General features: G+C 46.2%; 1 protein-coding gene across 1 annotated transcript in view; it reads right to left on the minus strand.

Annotated features, from left to right (window-relative positions):
- Positions 1-620: 620 nt before the first annotated feature.
- Positions 621-20,714, minus strand: part of Fas1 (fasciclin 1 Fas1 domain-containing) — an 80,521-nt gene continuing 60,427 nt past the window's right edge. The window contains exons 10-13 of the mRNA XM_075691708.1: positions 8,192-8,339; positions 6,885-7,056; positions 6,190-6,298; positions 621-3,643 (exon numbers count right to left, since the gene is read on the minus strand). Coding sequence (XP_075547823.1) covers positions 3,438-3,643; positions 6,190-6,298; positions 6,885-7,056; positions 8,192-8,339 — 635 coding nt within the window. The 3' untranslated portion in view covers positions 621-3,437. The remainder of the gene's footprint in view (positions 3,644-6,189; positions 6,299-6,884; positions 7,057-8,191; positions 8,340-20,714) is intronic.

Raw genomic sequence — 20,714 nt, forward strand, 5'->3', positions numbered from 1 at the left:
CCTGTATATCATTTATTTACTTCCTTTATGTTGCCTCTCCCCTCAATAATGTATATTTACTCTGAGGGTACTGTAAATAAATAAATAGATAAATGCCCTGTATAACGGCTGCCAAGCACAATGTCATTGCAAACGAAAAGGGCGTCAAGGCGGTAAATAAGTAGATAAGCCTATATCTCCGCTAGCATAGCTGCAGGAATTATTGATGCAAATGCAAAGGACCAAAAGCCTAGCATTCCCTCAAAGGGCTTTTAACTTTCTGAGCTGACCTGCAGGTGTAAGCGAGCGGACCAGGTTATATATAACCTTGGGTTGATCGCAATTATCATGACAGAGCGTGCACCGGAGAGGCTTCTTCGGCACAACATCTGTGACGTACTGCCACAACTTTTCAAATCCCTTTCCGGAGCTGCCACTTTCGATGCTCAATCTTTTGTGAATCTCGCCGCATAATCTAAGCCCTGATCGGAACAATATAACCTTTTATTTTTTTTTTTGTAGGACGGCGTAGTTGACTGAAGTGTAGGGAAAAGTGATGCAGTGCATCTATGAGCATGCGATGCCCGTGGTGTTACACGAACAGAAAAAGGAAGGCGTCACGCGAAAGCGAGTGGCTGGTCAACATTTGAAGCACTATTTTATTTAATCTTTCAGTTTACACTCATACTTTGCACAAAAAACATTTTTCTCCGCAACATTATCGCACAATGGTAATCATGGAGAACTTGCGTTCTGTGTGTATGCTGGGGATGTACAATTAAATTAGATGGACCCACACCTTGACACACTTGGTTCGACATGCGTTCAAAATATGGCAGTGTTGTTCTCGTGTAAATAACCAGAGGCGTGTTGCGCGCACCCTGATCGTTTGCGTGGCCACGGGGCCAGATTTATGAGAAGCCCAAGGGGGATTTCGACAACCAGCAGACGGCGCTCGGCCAACCAAAAGCGAAATGAAATACTATGCGTCTATATAAATAGCAGCAACTATCGTAACAAACCAACAACAACGTGTATAAAAAAATAAAGACCCTCTCTGCTTGACCTGATCGCAGGAATCTTGCCGTTTTCGTGACTCGGCCGCCAAGGTTTCCCCCGGGGCCGTGCTCCCCCGCCGCGTAGAGCCGGTGACCTCGAGGCAACCGGACACTCGTGGTGAGCTAGCGCTGCTTACGCGAAATCTTCTTCCAGGCCCAATGCGTCGCATTTTAGCGCCCGTATCACACCGAGGCCTCTGTCTCGCGAATCAACCAAGCAAGAAGCGCGCACGACCCAGCCAGGTCGCTTACGCAGGCGAGTGTCTGTGATTGGGAGTGCTACGTCGCGCTTCCCGAGTGACTGATTCGCACCGGCAGCGACCCCAGACAGAAAAATAGTATTCTTAGTTGAAGCATAGTTCCCTTTTATTCTTTGGTTCTACCAGGACACGGAACAAAAAAAGCTATCGCCTCGCACAGGAAGGCGAACACCTCCCATGAAGGTGCGACCGGGCGGCGCCTTTCCCCCGGGACACCGCACAAACCCGGGGAAGGCTTCCGCGCAAACGCCGTCGACGAGGCGCTGAGCGAGGTGCGCCCCCGAAAGAGACACGAAAAACGAACAAAGCCACACAAATACTTGAAGCTCGAGAGAAACATGGGTGAACAGTGGAGTATTCCATACAGATAGTTATGCATATGAGAGAGTGTCTGCATTATGTGTACATATAATATGCTGTACTTGTAAGGGAATCTTAATTGAGCAGAAAGAAAAGTGTTTAACATTAAGTGACACTACTGTACACCAACTTTTTTTTTTCACAAAGGATGGTAGCCACCAAAATATCTCTGCGGGTTGCGCGAACAAGAGATAAGCTTATAATGTATATCCCTATGTACAAGATGTTTAAGGGATCACGAGAGAGACGCAACATGTTTTAATCTCTGTGGTACTTCCGAAAGACAAAGCTTAGCGAGTGAAAGGATTTCAGAGTAAATGTGGAACGCAGCAATAGGTTTCATCGAATTACTGTTAATGAACGCTGCGACTTGAAATTTCACGACTTAAGTGGCCAATCTCTCCCGCATTCTCTCCTGCTTTGTCAAAAATTTTCTAAAGAGCTCCGACGCAACGCTTTCCAATCAGAATAAAGTTGGCAGAAGCAATTCGGTTATTCGCGCTAGACATCACATCTAGAGCATTGGCTCAGCTTTCTTTAAATGGAAGCTTCACACGAACTTCATGACGCACGTCACACATAGACTATACAGTGTTCATACTGCCAGTACAGTTCACTTCAGAGTCATTCGCAGAGGAACCAAAATTAATTATCTCCTATCTATAACTGCGCAAAAAATAAAACAATTGACTCGAGTCGGCTAGAATAAGTGAGCTTTAGCTATGCTGCTGAAAACAAAAATAGGTGCTTATAAAGACCGAGCAACAGCACAGAATTGAAAGATTCGCCGTGCCATTTCGTAAAGCATTTCTAGGAGACCCCGTAGAATGTGCGTTATGTACAGGGTAATAATATCTGTGATGGAGATGTTGACCTAAAAACCTCTTACAACAAAATACCACCAACGCCAGTGAAACAATGGGAGAAACGCGTGTCCGCGGCAGCAAAGCAAAGGCGCATCCCTTGTGGCAGCTCGCGCGCTCCGGGTTGGGGTTGGCCGTGTCGAGCTCCGCTACCTGGCGCTTCACCGGAGGTCGTGTGGGTACGTGACGCAGTCGACTCGAGCATCTCACCGCTCCAAGAGCAAGCACGAAAGAGCGCGCCTCGTTTGCGCCCGGCTCTTGGAAGAAGTGGGGCACGGAATGTGTTGCATTATTGGCTTGTCTCGTCCCTTCCTTGCGCTGCGTATAAAGCCGGGACACGTTGTGACCGCTGAGCACTCGAGAATCCCGCTCTCCAGGAGTGGGCCTTATGAAGACTGCTTGACGAGAAAAGTGAAGCGGGGTGATCGAAAATTGAAGTCAACGTTAATGACACTAAAACGGGCCGGAGCGAACAGACAGCGCGGCGCACCATTTCGACAAGAAGCACTTTTTTTTTCTTCTTTTTTTCAAGCTGATAAGAAATTAACGTCGCCCATCCTTGAATGAAGAGCTGCCAGTTATCTTTTTTTCCTTTGTGCGCCACACTAAGCATCCGAACTTAACACGCACACTCACACAGGTGCTCGAAAGGAACGAGTCAAAAATGAGGTTTACCCCTGGCCAAGGGTCGACACGGCGACATGCACAGCGACGTGCTAGACAAAGTACGTCGTCGTTTCGTACAGCAAGTGCGTAGGGCAACTTGCTCTACCGTTGAGCGCTATCTGTCCAGCAACGTGTTCTACTGGAATGCGCAGTCGCCGTGCGCCACCCGAGGCAGAAACAGAATGGCTTTGTTTTTCGAAACAAGGAAGTGGGTCGGGGCGAATGCGGATGAGTGGCGGCGGCCGCGGGGCTCAGGCGCGCGGCGTCCGGAGTACGAGCCCTGCGGCCAGCCCCAGCAACACGGCGGCGAGCGCTGTTGCCGGCGCGGCGGCCGCCGAAGTCATGTCCCTGCGCAGCATCATCACCTTGCTGATCACGTGGATGACTCCGTTCGTGGCCTGTACATCGGGGCGCACGACGACCGCCTCGCGGCCTTCCCACAGCAGGTGGATTTTGCCTGTACCACGGAAAGGAACACGCGCATTAGTATATTTCGGGGGGTGGGTGGGGGTGGCACTTTGGTGGAATAAATGGGCAGACAGATCGTCTAGACAACACGAAACAGAATGTACAATTGTCAATGATGTGGGCGAAACGGCAATCAAACGATGCCTAAGAAAGAGCCAGCTTCTAGTATTTTAGTATCCCCCCACCCACCACCCCCCTTGCCTGCACCTCCTTTGAGCTACCAGCACTTTATTTAAATACAAATCCAACGAGGGTGTACGGTAATGTGCATCTTGAACAAACAGGCCAGGCGGCTGGAAAACACATAGCTTAAGCAGCACACATTCGAGTTAAGAAGTAATGATCACAGAAAGGAGAGAAAGCACAATGGAAAGGGTCACAAAAGGTGCACGTCGCAGGTGTACGTTGCGGGACCAACAAAGTGTTTTGCGCGAACTGTATAAAGAAATAGGGAAAGGAGCAGCGAAAAAGATTTACAGTACACACTGTGGATTTGAACTCCATTTCCACACAGTGGCACTCGGAGACTTTGCTTCTCAGGCACTCCATTTTCTTTTTCTTTATTGTCGGTTTATCGCAGTACAATGACTCTTTCAAGATAAGCTTTTTCATCTCAGCTACTCCGCTGAACTTCGCCCAGCTGTCATGATCGGCTGACGGAACTCTCTGCAGCTTATCTATAAGAGAGCGTCAAGGTAAAATCAATTAATTTACGCCATCGATAAAATCTGAAAGGCAGGATAGGAAAGAGAAGGAAGAAATAAAACAGTCGCACTTTCGTCTGAAAGGCGAAGCATTGATTGATGTAGCAAATTAATAGGCAGCTATATAAAGTAACGATAGTAGTTTTATCGTCCGTATAAGCTTGTAAACACTCGCTTACTATCTAAATTAACAATCACGGTATCACCGCGCACAGGCAAACGTGAACACATCACACTCGATGACCACGGACACTCAGTATCAAAACACTGGCGTGAGGAAGCGCGGCCGCAGCAGCGAGCGCTTCAACGCAAACCGAGGGCCGAGAACACAGCACGCACGAACGTATGAGCCGTCGACGCACCTAGACTCTGCCCCAACGCAGATCGCTTGCAATAGATTGCACGACCGCGCGCCGCAGTGCAATACGCAGCTGCTGCCAGATTACAACGTCGCTCCCTCCCTCCGTCCCCTCCGCTCGGTGCCTCGCACGCGACGGAAGACGGCACGCTTCCTCCCCGCTTTCCTCCCTTGAGCGCGCAAGATGAGTCGCGATCGTCCGCTCCCCTCGTAGGCTTTCCCTTGCACGCACATACAGCATACGGCGAGCGGCGACGGTGTTATAGCTCTTGGAGTTTATGCGGAACATCACGGCGACGCCGACGGCAGAGATGCGCCTGGAGTGGCCATATAATTGCTATCGCAATAATAACGGTCTCCTAACGTGTATGATGATGATGATGATGGTGCTTATCGGCATCTCCTTTGAAACGAGGCGGCGACAAATGGTAACTTAGCCTGCTTCATTTAATCATGTTTGACTACATCTATTGTCATCTAGCGTTGTGTCTATCTGATTTCATTTTAACTTTCGCATTTAAAACGTCTACCACTATACTGTACCGTAACCTACGCTTGCAATAAATACGATTTTATAGTCACCAATTATCTAAGTGTCTCTGACTTATCTCGAAGGCTGACCACCAGCGGGGAGCGCCACCTTCACAATGAATCAAGTATTCCAGTTGAGAGGAAATTGCGCCGCGTGTCTGCGAATGCTTACCACAATTGGTGCTGCACTAAAAAGCGCCAGACTTACTGATGACACTGAGCTGGTGCAGTTGCTGCAAGAAAAGAATATGTGTCTGGGTGGCTATGGTTGGTTGATCCGCCATGAATGACATGATACCACGCCTTGATCTATAAACCAGCACCGAATTGAAACGAAGCCAGCGATAAGAAGCGATAGGGAAAGAAGATAGCGGCCGTGTCTCTACGCTCCACCACCACCGAGGAGCGCAACCTCCAAAAATGAAGACATGGAGCAAGGTCGACATGTTGATGCGGCCTGAAACATTGAAAGTTTTCTTCTCGAAAGGAGATTACTCGAGCGTAGCTGCGAATGTTTGCTCCAATTTATGCCATACGTAACTGTATGCGATAAATACGTACTGGGTATAATAACGTTCCAGACCAGCATGTCACCGTTACGCGCCATGAGCTAGAATGCAACGTTCGGAATAAAATCTCAGACGGTCAACTACGCGTTTGTGACTTTTGGCGTGAAATGACCCGGCAGATCTTTGCAAGCACCACTTATGTTTACATTCGCCGCTGAAATGCACACTTTCAATCTCACAATAAACTCTTGTTTGGCGCAATTTATGCGGCATGATTTGTTTCTGTCGCATTCATGTAAAGGCGGCTAATATGAGGTACCATGGCCTCATCTGAAGCACGATGGTTAATTACTAAGTAACTCGAGGTTTTACAAGTTCCACGAGTTGTCGCATTACAATTTCTAGACTAGCCACACACAATCACTGCGCTCACCATTAACATTTCGGACGTCCATCTTGCCTCTGGCTGTCTCAATGGACTTTAAGTTCTCCAGTTCCATTTGAGGTATTTCTCTTCCTACTATTAGGTGACGCTCAAGAATCTGGCAGAAGAAGAAATAAGAAGAACATGGTCACAATACAGCCTACCTGATCTGAAGACTGTTCTTGAAAATTTTAGTTTTCCTAACATGCATCAGAGTCACTGGAACGCTGTTGTTAACCGGTCCTGTTTCGTTTAACAGCCTTCATGTTGCGAAACAACATCCTCGAACATATGCTACCATCTATTCTATTCTGTTAAGTAAAAGCACATCGCCAATCTGCGTAAAATTTATTCAAAAGGACGAAATGATGCCTTGCTTATCAACCTTTTACATTGGTTAGTGCTGTGTTTTTATTCAGTACAATCATCTGAACCACGCCCTCGATTTTGCCTATTTAATTATTTCCGTACAACACTCAAGAGATTATTCGTTGTTTTATACATACCCTTAAGTAATTAACATAGTTACTTTCAATGTTATATACACGGAAAATTCGGACATATATACTGCTAAGTTAGCTTTCGAGACATCGTGATGCTACTAATATAACGATAGACGTGATAAAACTTGAATAAGATATTGTGTTCTAATGTGGGGAATCGGTTTTATGGCTACTGTGATGGCACTATAAAGAAATACTCACTTTCTCCGCATGGTACCCGAACTGATCCATAGACAGCTGTTTGTACTCAGACGGGAACTCTAGCTTGATGTCGTGCCAGGCGTTGTCACTCGGCGCAAAGAATGTGTACCGCTTGTCGGTGTTCTTCAGCCGTTCAATCCAGCCCTTGTGTTGGGCGAAACGCCTCGTGTCCCTGCGGCAAAAATCAAAGAGCCGGTTGATTAATTGTCGCGACATCCCTCTGTGCCTTGCATCACGCGAATATTTCCACACGAAATTAATTAAATCAAGCACTCCACACAGACCAACGCGTAACGGTTTTGACCAATCCGTTACCGCCCATGAGCCTAAAATTTGCAAGAACAGGATTGGTCAGAACCTGGACCCATTTTCACAGAAAGCTCTTGCGCTAGAATTCTTATGTAGCAGTAAATAAATTAGACAAAATATTATTAGACCCCGCCCATCGTCGCTCATTTAGCGACACATTCTCGCTCAGTACTTTTGGCTCAATGAAAGCCTTTGGGTACTTTTGCTGTCAAATTTGAGGCTGTCCAGAGTACGTCAACGTATGTGAGAATGCGAATGCAGGTCCTCTGTGCCGCTGATACCTTAACTGTCTACCCTAAGGTGGACACGTCACATATTCAGTGACAGAAAGGTCGTGGAATAAATACATATTCCTTGACAACGTTGAGCTTTTCCAGGTGGACTGCATCCCAAACATTCACTGACCAAGACCACTGCTGCTAAGCTTCAGTGATGAGACGAGAACCACAACATTATCATGATATGAAAAAAAGTGTTTTGTGACAATTAATAGAGTTTTGGCCTGTGCATATACCAAGTATGCTTTTTGGAACGCCGCACTGCCGGAGACGCGAATGTCAGCCGAAATGCCCGTAGGGCCCATCTTGCGATGCTGAGCTCAACTGGAGCGCTCTGGGTTATAATTGCAATGACGGACTACGTGGTTATTTAGCTCGTGGCGCAAAGGCGTGGCCAGCAAGATAGTCATTAATGCAAAGTGGCTTCTTTTTTTTTTTTTTTGGTGACTCGACAAGAACGGTCACACAACACGGGCAAAAAATAAAAAGAAAGAAAACAGAAACGTTCCTTAGCGCATGTCGGTTGAGCAAAGCACCCCAAGTATTCGGCATTCCGGGATTTCGTAGCAGACCGCAATACAGTTGCAAACAGGCTAAAGCTCTCTACTACAATTTCAAAGATTTTCAAGCAGGATTTATTTATTTTTAATTTACTATAATTTGTTCTCACTTCGATCTTTTTACCATCGCCTCCAGAACCCGTGGTCACGGTATACTCACTTAAGCTCGGGGTCACTGCTAATCTTCTCGTAGATGGTGTGCGAAGGCATTCCAAGCACGCGATCAATGATGTGGATCACGCCGTTGGTGGCTCCGATGTCCGCTTGGACGGCAGTGGCATTCACGCCGCCACCTTCCACGGTTAGCGCTGCAAAAGTATCACCGGTGGAGTGAGCGTATGTAACGGGCAGCAGTTATATTTGCGTGTGACGCAAGTTCAAGATACAGAAAGGGAGGGAGACAAAATGAATAACGTAAAGAGGCCGACAGAGCAAAATGTCGGGCTTCAGGGGAGACCAAAAATTAAATTAAATTATGGGGTTTTACGTGTCAAAACCACTTTCTAGTTATGAGGCACGCCGTAGCGGAGGACTCCAGAAATTTCGAACACCTGGGGTTCTTTAACGTGCACCTAAATCTAAGTACACGGGTGCTTTCGCATTTCGCTCCCATCGAAATTCGGCTGCCGTGGCCGGGATTCGATCCCGTGACCTCGTGCTCAGCAGCCTAACCCAATAGCCACTGAGCAACCACGGCTGGTTATGGGAGACAAGGAAGTGGAGACGGGAAGATAAGAAGGAAGTGGAGAGATAGAGACACCGCGTAGATACAAGTTAACATTACTACGTACTACAGTCACAAAGGCAGTGTTGCAGTTGTTAACGGCAACTCAGGCTACACGTTCACGGTACAGCGCTGCTTTACTCTCACTGACCTTTCCAAGATCTTAAGGGATCACTCATTTTTAGGCAAGGTATAGTGGAAACATTAACCCTTCTGCATTTCCCTCTTGATTGCTTTCTCGCTCACTCACTCCTTTCAATAGGACAAAATCAAGACACAAGACGGCAAGTCACATCAATGTTCACATTCATGGACATCGATGTCAGCCGCATCGATGTAAAATATTGTGGTGAACACATTAAAAATACTAGGGACAATACTTTATGCATACTGATTTGATTGCGAGCCGTATATATTCATGTAAGGGCCGCACTCCCACTTTGGAGGGCAAATTTTTGGAAAGATATTCAAAACATTCCGCCGGAAAGCAAAGCTGGTTCCGTTGTCGCTAGGTGACGTTAGCTGCTTTTCCGTCGACGCCGCTCATGCAGACGCCGCCGCGCTATTATTTCTTTGTGTGGCGCGTCGTCTAGGCCGTGTCGGCAGTTTTTGCAATCAGGTCGGTGGCATTTCGCCTCTAGTGAAGGGAGCCCTATGTGGGGTCAGCGCTGGTCAGGAACGATGGGCCGGCATCTGAGGTCGTTTACTGCAGCGTTATGTCATTTACGCCTCTCTTATCCTCTGCTACACTTGCGGAATCAGTACGGACCTTTAAAGGGCAGCTCAGGCGATTTATCAATGTCCACTGATCCTAATAAAATTTTGAATATACGTTCTCTTTTACACTCTATCTGTGCTAAACGATATGGCTGCAAGTCATTTAGTTTTCCTGAAAATGAATTTTAAAGATTAGTTGCATTCCCGACTCATGACTTTTTACTGGCCACTCAGTGTTCGTGACGTCAGAGACTACACCCCACTGTAGCTGAAATCGTCGCTGAAATCGCCGCTGTCTAGTTCGGAAAATCTATAAAAGCTCCCTGTGTCGTCAGGAGACATCATCAGCTTCCCTTCTTTGGCGTTAGAACCACGTGTACTGCGTGTTTAGCACGCGTTCTGCGTGCTTACATTATGGTTGTGTAGAATCTCACATGGAAGGAAGGAAATCAAATTTATTCGAGGTCCTGCAGGCCACGAGAGCTTTCGGCTCTCATGGAGTGGGCGTCTCCCACGATGGAACCGGGAGGTTGAGTTTCCTGGCGGCGTCGTGGACCTGCTGGACGGCCCAGAGTTGGGGAGCGAGTTCTTCGCTCCGGATTGCTTCTTCAAGCTTGCGCTTGTCCTATTCGTAGTTTATGTGAGCTTGCGAGCACGGCCAGAGTGAATGATATACGTTAAGGGATCTATTGCAATTGGTGCAATAAGACTTGTCGTAGAGCTCAGGCATGTAATTGTGTAGTCTGTTTCGGGTATGGTATGTGTCTGTTTGTAGCATTCTGAGTGTAACCGCTTGAGCTCGAGTGAGCGTGCGGTGTGGCGTGCTATACTCTCTACGTTGTAGGTAGTAGTGTTTAGTGATTTCATTGTATGTAATGGGGGCGTCCTTGTTCTCCGAGTGGTCGGGTGAAGCAGCGCGGTCTCTAAGCATGATGGACTGATCATGACCTCACACGAAGCCGCTACCCGTTTCGGTTTCGGTATCTTGTTTGTAAGTTATTTAAAGTTATTGAGGAAATTCTAAGCAAATTGAACCACCCGGTACAGTGGCAGGATTGTCAATGCTATTTGGAAATGACAGTATTCTAATATGGTTAAAAAAACGCCGGAGTTGACCTTTAACGGACCGTCATTGGCCTGATTCATCTAAGTGGCGCAACCATATAAGATTCTAGAAAAGATGTGCACCCCTTACACGAGGTGGGATTGACAAAAGAAAAGAAAACAGCAATTAATATATGGAGTAAACAAGTATATGACGCAAATATTAGGTTATACGTAGTATGACTGCATATAACGTCTGCAGGCTTAGAGTGACGCCTCACACCGGCAAAAGATGCCGCTGCTGATGCTTTTGATGGAACTGGAAATGCGTAAAAATTACATGGCTGCAGATTTTTCACTAAAACAATACTCGGCAATATTAAACAAAGAATACCTTCTGGAATGTAGAGAAAACAGAGGGAATGCCGGACATCGAAATTAAAGACGATGATAAAAACGTGAACAAGATGAAAGCAGGAGCCATCGTTCCGACAAGTGGACTTGACGAAACGTTGGCTCTGGCTTTCATCTCATTCACGTTTTGATCATCGTCTGGAAAATAGGCACATATGACTACGAAATAGAGGAATAGAGTGAACTTTCAATGTTTATTCAATCTTTTATTGGTGGGATTGACAAAAGAAAAGAAAACAGCACTTAATATATGGAGTAAACAAGTCTATGACGCAAATATTAAGTTATATGTAGTATGACTGCATATAACATCTGCAGGCTTGGAGTGACGCCTCACACCGGCAAAAGATGCCGGGAGCGAGTGGGACTTTACTAATCCAGGTAAACTCAAATTAGGAAGGCCCACTAAGCTCGAACAAAGACACTCGCTCGCCAGAACAGAAATTGGCCTCCCTGGTGCAGTATTCGATCACTACCTCCCTCACGCTTCCTACAACTAATCCACGGCCCTCAGTCCCCAGCAGCTGCGGAGCACCTGACCAAGGCGGCGCCCAGACCTGTAACGCAGCAGAGGGCGCTACGAATCTCTGGGTCCGGACAGGCCGCCAATGGAAACTGACCCTGTCAACCTTTGATTGCCGAACTCTGTCAAGTTAGGCTAGCTTAGCAGGACTCCTTTAGGAGGAGGAGGAACATTATTATTACAGAAGTCGTTGCGTGGTTTATTCCCGGGTGGTTCCCTCTGACAAGGCTCCACTGGCGATCGCGGCTCGCCGGGCCTGGTCGAGGGTCGCCAGTTGGCTTCCCAGGTCCAGTTCGAAGAGTCTCGCCTCCCAAGATCACGTAGTGAGTGTGTGTGTTGTGACTCGTGGCGAAATTGCGTCGCCCGGACGGTCGGTGCATTCGTGTGTTATGTGCGCCAGTGTCGCTGTGTCGTTGCTAGACCAGGGACATGTCCGGGACGTATATCTTTCTGGGGAGATTGCGTGTAGACGAGACAAGTGTGGGTATGTGTTCGTTTGCAGGCGGCGCCAGTCCCTTGGAACAATCAGACATAGTTTGGGATATTATCGGCGTTAGTAAGATTAGAAGGACTGGCGAGGCTGAGTACCGTTGCTGAGTACATATACATTGCTGAGTAACGGCGGTGTCCTCTGCTATAAAGGTCTCCCAGATAAGAAGCAATACGGGGTAGGATTCCTAATCCATAAGGACATAACGGGCAACATTGACGAATTCTACAGCATTAATGAGAAATTAGAAGTAGTCGTAATCAAACTTAATAAGAGGTATAGATTAAAGGTAGTACAAGGCTAAGCTCCAACATCCAATCACGATGATGAGGAATTTATAAAGATGTTGAATTGGCGATGAGAAAAGTGTAAACTCAGTATACTGCAGTAATGAATGAGTTCAATGCAAAAGTGGGGGAAAAGCAGGCGGGTGAACAAGCAATTGGCAACTATGGCGTCGATTCGAGGAACGCTAGAGGTGAGATACTGGTAGGATTCGCAGAAAGGAATAAAGTGAGAATAATGAACACCTTTTTCAGGAAGCGTAGCAACTGAAAGTGGACCTGGAAACGCCCTAATGGTGCAACAAGAAATGAAACTGATTTCATACTTTCTGCCGATCCCAGCATAGTGCAGGATGTAGAAGTGATAGGTAGGGTAAAGTGCAGTGATCATAGGTTAGTGAGAGGTAGGATTCACCTCAATTTAAAAAGAGAAGCAGTAAAATTGGTCAAGAAGAAATAGGTCAACCTAGAGGCAGTAAGCGTAAAAGCGGACAAATTTAGGATGGTACTTGCAAACAAATATGCATCCTTAGAACAAAGAGACGATGATGACATAGAGCTAATGAATGAAACCGTAACTAGGCTGACTTCAGAGGCAGCAATTGAAGTGGGAGGCTAGGCACCAAGGCAACCAGTAGGCAAGTTCTCACAAGTAACAAAGGACCTAATAAAGAAACAACACAGAATGAAAGTGTCCAACTCAAGAGATAAGATAGAATTTCCGGAACTTTCAAAACTGACCAACAAGGCGAAAATAAGTGATATTCGAAATTATAACGTGAGAAAGACTGAAGAAGTCGTAAAAAATGGACGCACCCTGAATCAGTGAGAAAGAAACTTGGCATAGGACAAACCAAGATATATGTACTGAAAGATAAGCAGGGTTGTATCATCAGCAATCTCGATGATATAGTAAAAGAAGCGGAAGAATTCTATACTGACCTGTACAGTACCCAGAGGACTCAGGAGAACTACATTCGAAACAGTAATGAACAGGATACAGAAAACCGTCCTATATCTAGCGATGAGGTCAGAAGGGCCTCGCAAGACATGAAACGGGGAAAAGCGCCAGGAGAAGATGGAACAACAGCCGACTTATTCAAAGATGGAGGAAACATAATGCTTGGGAAACTTGCGGCTCTCTATACGAAGTGTCTCTCGATTGCAAGCATCCCAGAAAACCGGAAGAATGCAAAGATTGTACTAATCCACAAAAAGGGAGACATTAAATAACTGAAGGCCCACAATAGTAGGCCCATAAATAAGCTTACTCCCAGTATTATATAAAATATTCACCAATAGAATATCCAACAGAATAAGAGCAACACTAGACTTTAGTCAGCCAAGGGAACAGGCAGGTTTCAGGAAGCGATACTCTACAATGGATCACATCCATGCCATAATCAGGTAATCAAGAAATCCGCGTAGAACAACCAGCCTCTATATATGCCTTTCATAGCTTGCGACAAGGCATTTAATTCAGTAGAAATACCAGCAGTCATAGAGGCATTGCGTAATCAATGAGTAGAGACCGCTTACGTAAATACCTTGGAAAATATCTACAGAGATTCCACAGCCACCTTAATTCTACACAAGAAAAGTAGGAAGATACCTATGCAGAAAGGGGCCAGACAATGAGATACAATCTCTCCAATGATATTCACTGCGTGCTTGGAAGAAGTATTCAAGCTATTAAACTAGGAAGGCTTAGGAGAAAGGATCGACGGCGAATACCTCAGCAACCTTCGGTTTGCCGATGACGTTGTTCTATTCAGCAACACTGGAGACAAGTTACAAAAAATGATTGAAGACTTTAACAGAAGGAGTGCAAGAGTGGGGTCGAAGATTAATATGCAGAAGACAAAAATAATGATGAATAACTGGGCAACGGAACGAGAGTTCAGGATCGCAAGTCAGCCTCCAGAGTCTGTGAAGGAGTACGTGTAACTAGGCCAATTAATCACAGGGAACCCTGATCATGAGAAGGAAATTCATAGAAGAATAAAAATGGGTTGGATCGCATACCGCAGACATTGTCAGCTCCTGACTGGAAGCTTACCGTTATCATTGAAAAAAAAAAAAGGTGTACTATCAGTACAGTTTACTGGTGCTAACATATGGGGCAGAGACATGGAAACTGACAGAGAAGCTTGAGAACAAGTTAAGGACCGCGCAGAGAGCGATGGAACGAAGAACATAAGGCATAACCTTGAGAGACAGAAAGAGAGCGGTTTGGATTAGAGAGCAAACGGATATAGCCGATATTCTATTAAGCATAAAAGCGCAGTCGCCGCAGGTTCAACTACATAGAAAATGGGAAGTATACGGGCAGAAAAATCCGTGGTTCAAATATTGGTTCAAGCAAAGATAAAAGGTCAGAGTGAATGTTGGTTGTCAGAAACACGTAAGATAAAGGCCGCACCTAGAATATTTTGGAACCACATAAACTTCATCATCATCATCAACCTATTTTAGGCCCACGCAGGACGAAGGCCTCTCCCTGCGATTTCCAATTACCCCTGTCCTGTGCCAACCGATTCCAACTAGCGCATTTCCTAATTTCATTGCACCATCTTGTACTATGACGTCCTCGACTGCGCTTCCCTTCTCTTCGTACCTATTCTGTAACCTTAATCGCCCGCCGGTTATCTAACCTGTGCATTACATGACCTGCCCAGCTCCATTTTTTTCCCTTTAATGTCTATTAGAATATCGGCTATACCCGTTTGCTCTGTGATCCAAACCGCTCTCTATCTGTCTCTTGACGTTATGCCTAGCATTCTTCGTTCCATCGCTCTTTGCGTGGTTTTTTAGTTGTTCTCAACCTTCTTTGTCAGTCTCCAAGTCTCTGCCCCATATGTCAGCACTGGTAAAATGCACTGATTGTACACCTTCCTGTTCAATGATAATGGTAAGTTTCCAGTCAGGAGCTGACAATGTCTGCCGTATGCGATCCAACCAATTATTATTCTTCTATGAATTTTCTTCCCGTGATCAGGGTTCCCTGCGGTTAATTGACCTAGGTAAACGTACTCCTTCACAAACTATTAGGCAGAAAGTCTGGAACACTACAAGATATCCTAGACGAGCATGGAAACAAATTGAAGGGGATGCGTCGTTAATTTACATCCGAAAAATAACAGCCGATGCATTCCAAGGCAATGATGAGGTAGCTTTAGAGAAAAAGAAGAGTATGAATGAGAACCAGACGGAAAACTATTTTAAGGCACCAAAGAACAACACACAGCACACAATAGAAGACAGCGGGACAGAGCCTGTCTTGTTAGAATAATCAATCGACACCAACTTGACCAACAAGAAGTTCTCTTCAGCATATGGAAAAGGAGCCGGTGCTGAATTTGAAATGGAAGACAGCCGAAGAGAAAATTCCTAAGCGCACAGCCACGTGGTTATAGACGAGGTTTCCGTTAGGCTGATTAACGAACTAGGAGCAAGAGGTAAGGAAGCTTTGTTGAAAGCAGTAAAATATGCTCAAAAGGTAGATGCATATCGGACAGTTGGCAACATAGGAGAATGAATTTAATTTATAAAGAAAACGCAAGGGGGAAAAGATATAATTCACTCATATAGACCGTAGACCATCACTCATATAGACCGTTGACCATTACAGCGGTAGTATAGACGTTAGCAATGCAAGCGATTAAAGGAGAGCTGCAAGCGAAGCGTGGACAGAGAATAATGGCATACTGGGAGAACTTCATAATGGTTTCGGAATCGGTAGGCGTCTGGATGATAACTTATTTGTTATTACTCAGTTTATTGAAATATCCGGTGCGGAAAGTTAACCATTATATGTGGTTTTTCTAGACATTACAAGAGCATATAACAACGTAGACCACAACATATTGTGGGGTATTCTAGAAGGGGAAGGCTTAGGTGATGATTGTCTACAGCTTTTCAGAGAGATTTACCAAGAAAATACCGTTTGCGTTGAATGAGAAGGGATGAGGAGCGACGAGAAAGTTAATATCAGCAAGGGACTGAGGCAGGGGTGCCCTTTATCCCCGCTGCTGTTTATGATGTACATGGTGAGGATGGAGAGGCACTAGAGGGAAGCAACATCGGATGTAATCTCTCATACAAACAGGCGGGCACCATAGTAGAGCAGATGCTTCCAGGTTTGCTTTATGTGGACGACATTGTGTTGCTTGCTAACAAGCAAAGTTATACGCAACGTCTGGCTGATATCTGTGAAGAAGCTGAAAATTTAGGATTGAAGTTTTGCGTAAAAAATCGGATTTTATGGTATTCAATGAAAACACTGAACAGACAGTGTTAATACAGGGTCACGAAATACCTCGGCTAAAAGAATACAAATATCTTGGTGTATGGATAAACGGAGGCCATGTATATCTGGAGGCACAGGAAAAACTGATAATAGCGTAAGGGAAGAGAAATGCGGCCATAATCAAACACAGAGGGCTATGGGGATACAATAGGTGCGAGGTGCTCCGAGGTATGTGGGAAGGTGTAATGGTTCCAAGACTTACTTTTGGAAATGCGGTTGTTTGCTTTAAATCAGGGGTACAATCAGGACTCGATGGGAACCAAAGGTCAGTGGGTCGCCTCACATTGGGCGCTAGCGGGAAGACTACAAATGAAGCTGTGCAGGATGATATGCGCTGGAAAAGTTTTGAAGTGAGGGAAGCTCATAGTAAAATTGATTATGAAGAACGACTGAGGAATATGGAAGAAAGTAAATGAGCTGGGAGAGCGCTCAGATATTTCTACAGGAAAATAAATTATTCACAATGGACGAAAAGAACTCGGAATCTTACCAGCAAGTATGCGGCCTGTATGGTGAGCAACAACTGTGTAACAGCTGTGTCTTACCAGTACTCACGTACGGGACAGAAAATTTGAGGCTTACTAAAAGAGTTCTACTTAAATTGAGGACGACGCAAGGAGCTATGGAAAGAAGAATGATAGGTGCAACGTTAAGGGATAAGAAAAGTGCAGATTGGGTGAGGGAAGAAACGCGAATTAATGACATCTTAGTTGAAATCAAGAAAAAGAAATGGGGGGGGGGGGGGCATGGACAGGACATATAATGAGGAAGGAAGATAACCGATGGTCATTAAGGGTTACGGACTGGATTCCAAGGGAAGGGAAGCGCAGCAGGGGGCGGCAGAAAGTTAGGTGGGTGGATGAGATTAAGAAGTTTGCAAGGACAACATGGCCACAATTAGTACATGACCAGGGTAGTTGGAGAAGTATGGGAGAGGCCTTTGCCCTGCAGTGGGTGTAACCATGATGATGATGATGATGATGGTGGTGGTGGTGGTGGTGAGCAACAGAGCAACGAAAACGTCAAGCGGAACGTCAGAGAGACTGAGATAATCTCGTGCGTGGCGGTAATGGAAAAGAGGCCGGCCATAAGTAAGTACTTAAGAGGAATAAACGAAATCAGGAAAGAAATAATTTATGATAACTCAAGGGGAAGCTCATTACTTTTCGGAGTGAGATCAGGGCCGCTATTTTGTAGCGATGTCTTATGCCTCATTCTATGCTATTCTTATCATCCACCACACACGGCCGCCTGGTCCCGTTGATAATGTGGGCAGACCATCGCTCTGACCACTGGCCAAGCGCGAAAAGCCTGAATAAGCATATAATCGGAAAAGGCATCGCTACAAAATACCGGCCCAGGATGCCTTAGAACACGCACCTATAAAGCGAGAGATAGGAAGGAAGAAAAAGCATGTGCTTGCAGCGGTAAAGCTAGGGAAACGATGGATCATGTCTTAGATGTGAAGATATCTGCCCAGCGGTTAATTTATAGGCTCCTCTGGCCTCCTTGAAGCCTTTGAGTTCAGCGATAGCAGGGAAAAAGTAAACATATCCACTGTAGAAATTAGTAAGAGGCGATAGGAAGCTTGGTGGTAGAAACTTAGGAGATTACAAACAACTGAGGCGTACGGAAACAAAGTTTCCAATAGTGGTTAAGAAAGCTTGATGCTGTGAACTTTTCTGTCTTTTCTTTTCTTCTTTCTTTTTACATAGAGGTAGGACATTAGGCAAAATAATAACAACAGCCTGATGACGCAACCCACCACCTCGCTTCAAAGGGGACTCTCATAGCATGCATACATCCATCCATCCTCAGAGCGCTCCTCGGTAGTTTTCCCGGCGTGCGATTCTCTTCTCCACCTCCAGGCGCTTTCCTCCTCCGGCGCTCGCTTACTTCGCGGGTTCAAACATCGCATCGGCGACTTCACTGCCAGCGGGCCAAACGAACTTTCGCGCAAAATTTTTGTAACGCCGTGTACTGACGCAGCACCACAATAGTCACGCGCGTTTACGCGTCATTTGTAATGAAGCACGAAGATACGCGGCTAAGTTATGTCTTTCTTCCAAAGCAAAGCTCACCCACACACATGGCCACTGGGACTCTCTCCGAGGTTGCTGTGCCTATGGGCGGTGTACAGTAAATTTTAGTGTACGCATGCATAGTTGACTGTTTAGTATTGTAGTGCTCGGCGCTAGGTATATGTGTCCGCTTACGCCCAGATTTACCTGCGCTGGTTTGTTTGGTGCTGCAGGATGCATTTGTTTCGCCGGTTACTGGTGAATATTTCATTCAGAGTGTACAGACATCGACAGCCCGGCTAGACGTACGAACGGGAAATTCGCAGTAGCAGTACTTCGTTAGTGGGCTCAGCGCATCCACAGCCTCTCCTTTACTTGGTGAGGTGCGTTGACTGTATTGCTGTACCACCAAAAGCTGTAGCTCATCTGCTAATGCGAAGGTAATTTTCGGCGACTGAAATCAAAATGCGGCCGTCACGCCAGCAGTTTCTCCGTTCGAACGTCTCAGCACGAAATTTCCCTAGAATTGAACAAGTTGTCTTTTCACTAAACACGGCTTAAAATCGCTATATATAGGCAAATTTCCCGAAATTGGCAGCACTGAGTGGAGAAGTGCTCGCTGTGTGCAATATGTTAGGCTTTAAGGCAAATCGTTAAATATAACAACAGTCTTCTCAAACTGTAGCATTCTAAACAAATTTGACAACGTTCTTGCCCTAACATTGACCACTCCAGAACCAACGCTACCGTTATAATACGTTATCAGCTTGAAATACGCATGGCATTTTTCAACCTTCACATGTGCGTCGTACCCAAACGCAAACGGAAAATGTTGGCGCGTGATGGACAAAAACCACGACTACACTTAATTTCTCTGCACGCGGACGCTGGAGGGTCTCCTGTTACGAAACTGCCTGATGACGATAACTCTCGAGAAATCTTTAGCCTGCACAGAGTAACGCACGAGCACGAAGTGGTCACGTATATTCGGGACACCACTATTAAAGAAAAGCGATAGAGAGCTCGTGGCGCTGCTGTTCAAAAGACTGCGAAGTGTGGGGTCGATGTTGGCCCGCCATACGTGACAAGCCGTCAGTTTTTGGGCCGTTAACGGCAGCAGAGGGCAGCACAGCTAGAGAGTAAGTGGCCTCGGATGTTGTGCTTTCTCGCGAAGTGATATCACTTCGCCTCATCGCCTCACTTTATTTTATTCGACTTATCTTGTAGTGCAACATTTGGCCTTCGAAGAGCGACGGAGTCGGCGCCTGGCGCCACAAACACGGCGCGGCTCCAGAGACCGGGCGCGACGCCTTTTTCGTATACACCCCGGCGGGAGCGCTTGCCGGCAGCGATGGGTTTCGTCATCCTGACAAAGGCGCCGTCGATAAACGCGTTTTTCGCGTCGCTGCTCGATGCGGAGAGGAACCTCCGGGCTTCCAGGCGCACGCCGCGCGTGCGGCCGCACGTTCGTGCAGGCGCGTCACGCGACCGGTGGGCCGTGCCGCGCCTCGGGTGATGATCGCTCCTTCCGCAATGATCTGCTCTCGGCGTCGTCACGCCCGCGCTATTGAGCGCCGAGCTGCGCGCTAACGTTGCTGCAACGCTGGTCGACTCTCGAAAGTGCACGAGCAAAGCGGGCAATTCAGCAAGCCCGACGTCCTTGCGCGAGTTGCTAAACGTCGTCACTTTTCAGGTTGGCATACCTTCCGCGTACCTTAAATGCAATTTTAGCGAAAAAAAAAATCGAGTAGGCAACGACTGTTGCCCCGTGTAATTAATCCTTGCGACTGAATAGAACACTGGAATGATAAATATAGATGTAAATCCTTGTGATATACTCGAACAAGGATCTGCGGCTTTCTTTTTTTTTTTTCAAGCTTTCTTTCCGTTCTTCGCGTCACTTATACCCTTTGTTTCCTAATATTTCTGGCGTAACAGCGTTATCGGTGGTATCTTGTTGTCTTTTCTCAAGTCGGCCTCGTTGCAAGGGGGCGCCATAGAGTACGCCATGCGTCATAATGGTAACGGTCAACCTGCACTGCGCTTTCGATACCCTTCTAAAGATGACGGTTTGTAAAAATGGCCAAGATTAGCCAAGATTCGTATGGAATTAGAAAATGACATTTAGTCCTGCCTTGAAAGTAAATGAATCATTTG

Source organism: Dermacentor variabilis, chromosome 5 (genome assembly GCF_050947875.1).
Source record: "Dermacentor variabilis isolate Ectoservices chromosome 5, ASM5094787v1, whole genome shotgun sequence".
Taxonomy (NCBI): domain Eukaryota; kingdom Metazoa; phylum Arthropoda; class Arachnida; order Ixodida; family Ixodidae; genus Dermacentor; species Dermacentor variabilis.